The sequence below is a fragment of the Panicum virgatum genome, chromosome 9N, assembly GCF_016808335.1.
Source record: "Panicum virgatum strain AP13 chromosome 9N, P.virgatum_v5, whole genome shotgun sequence".
Lineage (NCBI taxonomy): Eukaryota > Viridiplantae > Streptophyta > Magnoliopsida > Poales > Poaceae > Panicum > Panicum virgatum.
In genome coordinates this window covers 56,655,530-56,665,063 of record NC_053153.1, presented here as the reverse complement: position 1 = coordinate 56,665,063, position 9,534 = coordinate 56,655,530, and the positions used below count along the sequence as shown (strand labels likewise).

General features: G+C 49.3%; 1 protein-coding gene across 2 annotated transcripts; it reads left to right on the top strand.

Moving 5' to 3' along the window:
• The first annotated feature begins 2,761 nt into the window (after positions 1-2,761).
• On the top strand, positions 2,762-5,198 carry LOC120690644 (F-box protein PP2-A13-like). Of its 2 annotated transcripts, none has more exons than XM_039973370.1 (3): positions 2,762-3,399; positions 3,808-3,926; positions 4,448-5,198. In XM_039973370.1, the coding sequence occupies exons 1-3, from the start codon at positions 3,055-3,057 to the stop codon at positions 4,881-4,883; spliced, it is 900 nt and encodes a 299-aa protein (XP_039829304.1). In that variant the 5' UTR covers positions 2,762-3,054; the 3' UTR covers positions 4,884-5,198. The 2 variants fall into 2 exon arrangements, 1 of the variants encoding a protein (XP_039829304.1); XR_005681852.1 differs by having other exon boundaries at positions 2,765-3,399; positions 3,808-4,048; positions 4,448-4,590.
• Positions 5,199-9,534: the final 4,336 nt, after the last annotated feature.

Here is a 9,534-nt window from a genome sequence, read left to right as displayed (position 1 = left end):
AAAGCACATGCAGAGAGTAATTGAATCCGCAATAAACACATGTTGTTTTTTTCCAAGAAAAACTAATGACGGGAGTGCTTTCTTTGGTCTTTGAGCCAAACAAAAATAGGTCTTGCATAGATGAATGGAGGGAGTAAAATTTTAGGGCGATTAAATGAAATGTGCTTCCTTCTCTTCATCTCTCGTTGACCATGTTTTTTAATTTTCGATATTATTGCGGCATACATAGGATTTCATGGGACATTATTGCGCTACTCCACACCAAGATTCTTATTGTAGCCATCTTCTTGTTCATTGATAAACTAATACTTTTATCTACATCATATTCGTTGATTATGTGACTGTTATTCATCAATAATGTCAACAGCATCGCGCTAGCCGTGTCTCGTCCACCAACCTTGATCACTTGAGTGGCGCTTGCCGTGAGCTCCGCGATTGAGTCCATCTCACAATTTTATAGCCCTCACATCTAAAAGCTTAACCCCAAACCTCAAATCTTGACTTTGCTAGGGAAAGAAGTGATGTGGCTTGATTCGATCGTCGCATTCCTCGATGCCTACGAATTTACGTGATGGGCTTCTTAACATATACTTCATCCGTTCCAAATTATAAATCATTCAAAAAATCTTGGAAAGTCAAACCATCTCAAAATTTGATCAAAATTATAGAGATACACATAAAAATTTATGACATCAAATAAGTATACTATGAAAATAAAGCTAACAAAGAATCTAATGATATTTAATTGGTATCATAAATGTTATTACCTTGATATATAAATTTGGTCAAACCTGTAAAACTTTGACTCTCCAACATTCTTGAAATGACTTATAATTTGGAATGGAGGGAGTAGTACTTAGCATAATATAACATTTTCCAAGGGGTGACGGAGGGAGTAGTACTTAGCATAATATAACATTTTCCAAGGGGTGACGTCAAAAGCATTGCAAAAGCATGAAAAAAAAACAAATTTGGTAGGTGTCATAAAAACATGGCAAAAGCAAAACCGGTGGGTTAGCCACGCCGATGTGCTCCCATATAAACTCTCGCTATCGTGTCGTTTTGTACGTACATCGGGCGATGACCTACGTACGCCACGTGTATGTACTATCCACATTATCATGACCCAAATCCCTTTTAATCCAAATTTGGGTGCCGGGCTGACTTCAACAGAAGGAGGCAAATGTATTTTGCCTCTCCACGCAGCACTGTTCACGCGAGGAGCACCCTCCAACAGACGAGCCATACGCGAGACTCATTTTGCATCCGAGGAGAGAGGCGATGCAAAATTGCATTCCCTCTCTCCTCGAATGCATCTGCTCTGCCCCGGCGTCCGCGTCGCGTGCTGCTCCGTGTCGCGCGCCACCGGCCATCACGCCGTCTTGCACTCAGCAGTGACGTGGCGGGCAGAGCGCCGCCGCAGGCGAGCAGGCCGAGCCAGGGAGGAGGAGTGCGACGAGGGAGACGACGGCACCGCGGCAAGGAGCGGCCGGCGCTGCCACAACCGCCTCCCGAGCGACGGCGACGGCGAGGAGGAGCTCCCTCCCCTTCTCTCCCTTGGCCCGCACCACGACGCAGAGGAGCAGGGGAGGCCGGGCCTTCTTCCTCTCCGGCGGATCCCGGGCGGCGGGGCGGAGGAGGACGGCGCGTGTCGCGGCGCCGCAGGAGCCGACGCGGCGGCCCGGTTCTCCTCCTCGGACCTCGCGGGTGGAGGAGTCGCAGCGCCCCGCGCGGATCCGGCCGTGGCCCGCGCGGATCCGGTCGCGAGGAACGCCATGGCCCGGTGGAGCACCCCGGTGACCCGGCGCAAGGCGGCGTTGTGCGCCGAGCGCGGACGCGAGTGCCGCGATGCGCGTGATCAGCAGCTCGACGGTAGATGCGAGGAGCAGGCCATCCGGGACACGAGGAGCAAGCCATCCGGGACGCCCCCGCCGCCGTTTCCTCCTGGCGCGCCATTGCCTTCCTCCTGCTCATCTCCCTGTCGCCGCCGTAGTGCAGGTCCCTCGCCGCGGACTGCGTCGATCCCAGCGCCCGCTGTCGTGTAGAGGGCCACCAGGGAGGGAGCCATGGGGAGAGGGGGGGGGGGGGAGTGAGCCGCCGGGGGAGGGAACCGCCGCCGCTAGGGGAGGAAACCGCCGGTGGGAAATGCTATCGCTGTTGGAGACGTGACCAAATACATTCACGTTGCATCACTGTGCACGCGAGGCAATCCTCATTTTGCCTCTCAAAATTGCCTCTCATTGTTGAAGTTAGTCTAACTACCACTTGGGTAAGGGCAGCTATTGCCCGCGGGTTCTCCAGCCTGTCATGCACTGTTACGTCGTGCGGCCATGCGGCCCGGGGGGTCATTGTAGAACTCTTCGGTCGATACGGCGGCTCATGCGTCCTACCGCGCCCCCCTGCACCTACCGTCCTACCCTACGAGTCGAGGCGCATGGACCCGATCGCTGATGCGTGGCCACGCCTGCTCCAGACACCCGCCCGGTCCATGGACCTTGTGCACGGTGCGTGCTATCTACGGCGGCCCACTAATCCAATCTGTTAACATTAACGAGGGAAAATCCCCGTATGGCTAAGGGTAAAGCCCGCTAGTACTTACAAATGAATCCTCCGCGTATGTTTTTGCTGATATCAAAATTGCAAAAAGGTCCCTGAAGAAGGTCCTTCTGTGATTATCGAGAGTTTTCAATGGTGTTTTTGCCAGGGAATGCCATATCCATTGCCCTTTAACGACTCCTCGTCTATTTTGGCGTCTCGCCTCCCTCTTTAAATTGCCCCCCTCTCCTCCGGCCCGAAAGCTAGCGTTTTTTTCATCTCGCCGACGGCCGACCGCCCGCACACACGCGTCAAGCGATTTCCCGGGCGATTCGCATTCCCGTGGAGTCATTCGGCGGAGGCTGCGATTGGGGATTGGCGGCCTGCGAGGCGTGGAGCCAGGAGCTCGCGGAGGAAGCTTGATCCGGGGGCCGAGCTTTCGGGGGATTGATTGGTTGGGTTCCATCTGCGGAGGCCGGGCAGGGAAATCGTTGCGACTGGAGGCCGCGGAGAGGAGGCATGGGGGCGTGGGTGTCGGGCCTGCTAGGAGGGGCGGACAGCGCGGCGGCGGCGGCCGCCGGGCCTGCTGCTGTGGGCCTGGGCGACCTGCCGGAGCTCTGCGCCGCCCAGGTGCTGCTCCGCCTCGACCCGCCGGAGATCTGCCGGCTCGCGCGGCTCAACCACGCGTTCCGCGGCGCGGCGGGGGCGGACTTCGTGTGGGAGGCCAAGCTGCCGGAGAACTACCGCTACCTGATGGAGTTCGTCGGGACCGGCGAGGAGGGGAGGCGGCGGCGGCGGCGGGCTGGGAAGAAGGAGATCTACGCCAGGCTCTCCAAGCCTGTGCCTTTCGGTGACGGCCAGAAGGTGATACTTCTGCTTCTCCCCTTTTGACTTTCTGAGATTTATTGTAGCGTGAGTTGAAAATTTTATGAGTGGTCGTTTGGAGGATTGCAACCCGTCATCCTTGAATTGGTCTTCCGTTCTGTCCTCAAAACTGAGCCTGTCCTTGTATCGACCCCTCGAGTATTTTTCCTGAGTTGAATACTGTAAGAGATAAGGGAAGGACGAAGTAAACTCAAATTGGAGGCAGGGAATGATTAATTAGAATATGACCATATGGGATTTACGCAACTCAGAGCTTGAAATGATTTGAATTACTGTCCCGAGTCGTCCGATGTAGGGAGCTTGCTATTTTTTAGGACTAGAAGTACATATATTTGTGGGATAGAAAATGAACAGGTTTGCTGAAGTGTACGTGTTTGCTACCTGTAGGAATTCTGGCTGGACAAGATCAAAGGCATGATTTGTATGGCACTGTCCTCAAAAGCATTGGTGATAACTGGGATTGACGACAGAAGATACTGGCAGCACATGCCAACTTCAGAATCAAGGTGAATATGGGGTTTGATATAATATTTACTAATGTTTCGTTGATTCAGTGTGTGGTAGTTTTGTTAAAAAGATGATATGGTGGCATGATTGCGATGGAATGGGCTGAAGATATTTCCACATGGTGTGATTGACCTGTTCCTTGTTTCTTCATCAAACACTTCATTCATTCACTTATATTATTTTCTCAAACATGATTTAGTACTTGGATGGATAAGCTTATTTGCTCTGGAAGGGTTTAGATACGGTTGCTTACATGTTCTAATTTTAGGATATATGTAAATTGACTACTGCCTTAGTATAAATGGTGTGAATTTAAATAAATAATTGCTTATTTCTGATCATAGTTATTGGAATAAAATGTTGCTTCCTTTGGAAGATATTGACTACAGTTGCCTCATTTAATTGGGGTCATCTGGGTTTCACTATCTTCCAATATGTTTTTATTGTAGCTCATAACTATTCCTGATACCATACTACTCAAATCAATATCTGACCAATAGCGACCGAATTTTTCATGCAGGTTCCAAACTGTAGCTTACCTTCAGCAAATCTGGTGGTTTGAGGTGGTTGGCGAAGTCGATTTCTGCTTCCCTGTTGGAACCTATAGCCTTTACTTCAGGGTTCATCTTGGGAAGTTCTACAAACGATTTGGCCGCCGCCATTGCAGCTCAGAGCATGTCCATGGTTGGAACAAGAAGCCTGTCCGCTTCCAGCTCTCAACCTCCGACGGACAGCAAGCATTGTCTCAGTGCTACCTGGAGGAGCCCGGTAGCTGGGTCTTGTACCACGCAGGTGATTTTGTGGCCTCAAAGCCCGACCAGCCGATGAAACTGAAGTTCTCAATGGCGCAGATTGACTGCACACACACAAAGGGTGGCCTGTGTGTCGACTCGGTGCTTATATACCCAAAGGGGAAGGGTTTTCAGCATGGGAGGGTGGTAAGGTCACAGAGATGAGACTGTAGGTGTTGTGGAGGTTACTCACATTAGGTTGTTTAGAGCGATTGCAGCTTGTAGCCTGATCCTATTTTTAATTTGGGCTCTAGTATGCAGCGGAGGGAAGTGTGCATGGTTGTAGAACTGAAATTTTGTGTGGTCGAGTGACCATTAGAGCCCTTTGTCGGTCCTTTCCCAAGGTCGTTTTTACCCCCCTTGAGCTGAATTGAGACTCGAGAGACTGTACTGAATTTTCGGTGATGTTCACCAAAACTTGTTATTCCTGTGGTGATATTGTTCTTGCCCCCTTTGAGCTGAATCGAGACTATTGAGATAGCGATAAATCGTACTGAAATGAGTTGGAGAATTTCGTTTCCAGTTTCTAGTTTGCTACCAATCGCCCAGTTTGTGGTGTTTTCCTATGCTTGTACGTTCTAATTTCCTATGTTTTGTGGCCATCCGTCGCGACTTGCGAGTTACAAAAGTAGTACCAATCCATGAAAGCGGAGTTTAACCTGACTGTTCCATCTTTCTTTGTCCAGTCAGTTCTGGCAGCCTCGGAGAGCTCTGACGTTGACATCCTAGGACCATTCGCCATGAACTGATGAAAGCATGGCCGCATGGGTGACGATGACAACCATCTGCTTTGTTGGTAGAGGGATGGTACACCACTACATCGAAGGCAGACAGGATTTTGCCGTCGCAGCTCGCAATACCGATCGAGATAACATACTGAATCAGTGGGCAGCAGCCCGTGTTGGCTGCGGTTTCGTTCTGAAACCGTTGCCAAATTGGCGCGTCATTCTTTTATTGCCCATAGACTCCTGCTTCACCTTAGAAATTGATCGCGCACAGACTAATCAGCGATCACATGTGCAAGTGGCGACCCCTGCGTCCCGTCGTCCCCGTCATCGCCACGATCAGGCAGCATAAAGAAATGCCCTCTGAAACTGTAGTATCAGGTGCGAACCAGTTGGGAGTTCGTTCGCAGTCAATCGCCCGGCGGCACAAGCAAAGCCGGGCATCCCGCTCACGCATCCCATTGGCACGCGGACGCGGTCGCCGTTCCCTTCCCCATCGATTTGCTGGGAGTTCCTTTTTTCTCTGAAGTTTTTGGCGCGATCTTACCCGATCAATAATGGCGCGTTTGAGCTGAGTGCGCCGTGCCGGTGCCGGTGCCGGTGCCGGTGCGGGAGGAAACCGGAGGGACCCGTAGGCGGAATCCTAGGGCAGGTGCGATCCTTGGCCGGCACGCACGTCCATCCGCTTTCGGTGCGCCCGAGGATTGTATGGATCGCTCCGCCATTGCTGTTCCTGTGGCCGACCTGCATGGATCTGTCCCGCCCTTGCCGCCATGGTGGTCCTGACGGCGTCTGTGCTGAGGCTGATGGCGCCCTTTTTCGTGGCGCCAGGCCGATGGCCGCGGCAAGGTGCTCTGCCGCTCGCCGGCCCGACGGGCAACCACTCGGCGGCTTTGTTGTTCTGAGGTCTGACCAGAGGTGCTCTCGCCGTCAGCGATCACTAGCCGGGAAAACAATGGTCGCTCGGCGGCTATCTGCAAGGACCAGTTGGTCATCAGCTTTTGCGTTGTCTGTTGGCGACTGACCCCGGTGGTTGGAAGGCGCGCGGCCTTGCCTAGGAGATCCAGATCATGTTTCCTGCAATGCTCGCAGACGCGACGGCGCTTTTGACCGAGGGAGGATATGCAAGAAGCACTACTGTGGAAGGAGCTTCTTTTGAAAAAAAAGCTATTTTCACTCTGCTTGCGACATACGTGGACTTGAAGCGTGTGGGGACGGTGGCGTCACGTGCCACGGCTGGAGGAAATAAATGAAATGGAAGGGCCGTATATGGGCGAAAAGAAGCTTGGATAAGCTGGGCCGAACACCTTTTCAGAAAAAAGCTGGGCCAAACAGGCCGAGTCCTTTGCCTATAGATGTGCCGAAGTTCAGCCCATTGAGATGCCGGCCCCAAAGGCCCAAGGGAACGAAAATCATCCAACGTCCTTCGCAGTCCAGTCCAGTAGTTGTTGCGACCTGCCACGGCCACCACCAAATCACCAATCCATTTCGCGCAGAGGAAATTGGTATTTGATACCTCTCACAAGTGGGCTTCGCCGAAATGTACCCTTTAGAGCGGGCTTCGCTGAAAAGGGCTTATCAAATGGGATCAAACTGCTAGAAAGGACTATAGGGATTTTGTAACTTTATTTACACAGGTTGAGTCAACATGAGCATACAACATTACTACTTTGCCCCTGCCCAGTTTGTAACCGATCGGATCCTTTCTTAACGTTATTTTTTCCCGTTTGGACGTACAGGTGTTGTAAAAAAAGAAAGAAAGGCCAAGCGGCATCCTGGACACCTCCAGATGCTAGCCGCAAATCCCTATCCTCACAAAGCCAATTTTTCTGATTGATTGGAAACCTGGAATTTGATATAGGTGCAAATTGTCATTGAAGAACATAGACTACTTGTTCAATTCACATCTCACATAGACAGTATGTGAACAAGAACATACGAAAAAGATACATGCACAGTGAATGCCCAAATATTTTTAGTTCTCATTTCACTTGGTCTTCAACTTCCTTGGAATCAGCTTTTTTGCTGGTGATCTCTTGGGGGGTGAATTTTGCATGGTTGCCTGCTCACCTCCACCTTCTCCCATTAGCATAGCAAGTCGACTGCAAAAGTGATATTGTCAGACATATTTCAGCTTTTAATTACATCAACACAACGTCAATAAATTGATAGTATTCCTAACCTTCTAGTCAGCCTGTGGGGGCTGGCTTGCATTATTGACTCTTTAGTTGGCTTTGATGGACTTCGGACAGCAACAATGTTTTCCTGGGCATTTGGGGCTGCACCATTGTCATCTATATTTGCTTCATTTTCATGTACATTTGGGGCTGCACCATTGTCATCTATATTTGTCTTGGTCTTTTGCTTTTTCTGGCTTGGTACTTTAGCTTTGTCACCATACTTGGTGGTGTTCTTTCTTGGCTTTCTCTTCCTGCAAAATCAATTAAAATGGTTGTAGCTAGTTTGGCACAGCAATGAATTAAAGAGATGTATTGTGTACTTGCCTTTTCTTTGTGCCATTAAGTCGGCACTTGTAGCTAGTTTCACCGTGACCCAACTCTCCACATCCGTTGCACCTTCTTTTGCCTCTAATCATCTTCTTTTTAAATTTGTCAGCCTCCTTGGCATCCTCCTTGTCTGCCTCATTAGCAGCCTCCTTGTCAACCTCCTTGGCAGCCTCCTTGGCATCCCTTTTTCCTTTGCTGCCTCCACCCTCTAGGAAGTCTTTGATCCTCAGTTTTCTGTACCTTCTTGCAGTCTTTTTATCTAGTGGTGCTCCAACCACAAAAGGCAAATCCACATTTGGCCAATGCGTCCGGTCAGGCAATGGCTCAATTATTGTATAGTATGCATTTTTGAATCTCTGAACTGAGTAGTACTCATGCACAAAATCCTCCAATTTCACATCCAAAGCTTGTTGTGCCGTAATCAAAGCTAAAGCATGCTGACAAGGCTTACCAGTGTGTTGCCACTCGAGACATGTGCACTCATTCAAATATGGCTTCACAACATGCCTATTATGAGTTGTGGTGCTGTCCCATACCTCAGCAACCAAACTATCAACCTTCACAACATACAAGTGTCCTAATCCTCTTGTCTTCATTTTTAGTTGATGCATGACAGCGGGTAGTATTTTCCCATGAAGCTTTTCTGCAATCCTTCTCCTCTTGTTCCACAAAATCATGATCATCTCTCTAATCTTGTCTGCAAGCTCAACAACAGAAAGGTCCTTCCAATCTTTAATCCAATTATTAAAACATTCGGCAAGATTGTTGGTAACATAATCACATTTGATAGCAAGGTCAAAGGCACTCCTCATCCACTTTAACTTATGATGATCGTACAGCCACTGTAATATTTCAGTGGAAGACTCTACAACAGAATTGAAGAAATACTGAAACACTTGAACTCTGTACGCTCTTGCTGCAGGATACATTTTTGAGTAAGCATCCCCACCCCACCTCTTTATAAAATTCTGCATTAGATGTCTAAAACATTCTCTTTGTTCAGAATTAGGAAACACATCCTTAACTGCCTTTTCAAGGCCTTTGCATGCATCTGTGCAAATAGCAAGTACAGGAATATCACCTAAAGCATTATGTAACTGTGTCATGAACCAAGTCCAATTATCTGTTGTTTCACCATCTATGAATCCAAAGGCAACTGGATACATCCAGTTATGGCCATCTATAGCAGTGGCTGCAGCTAAATGTCCATTCCACCTACCATTGAGTGCTGTTGAATCTATGCTGAGATATGGCCTGCATCCATTTCGGAAACCCTCTATGCAAGGCCCCAATGCACAAAAGAACCTATGGAAATACACGTTTTCATCTACCTGTTGAATGCCAATCTCGATGACACTACCAGGTGACCTCTTCATGACCTCAGCCTTCCAATTAAACAACATCTGAAAGCTGTCCTCCCAGCTGCCATATAACTTTTTCAGAGCTATTTGTCTTCCCTTGCAAACTGTGTCATAATGAATTACACATTTATGGTCATCTTGTAGCTTGTCCCTCAACTCTTTAGGTCCCATATTTGTATGTTTTCTAAGGATGACAACAGACTTTGAAGCTACCCAAGCACTT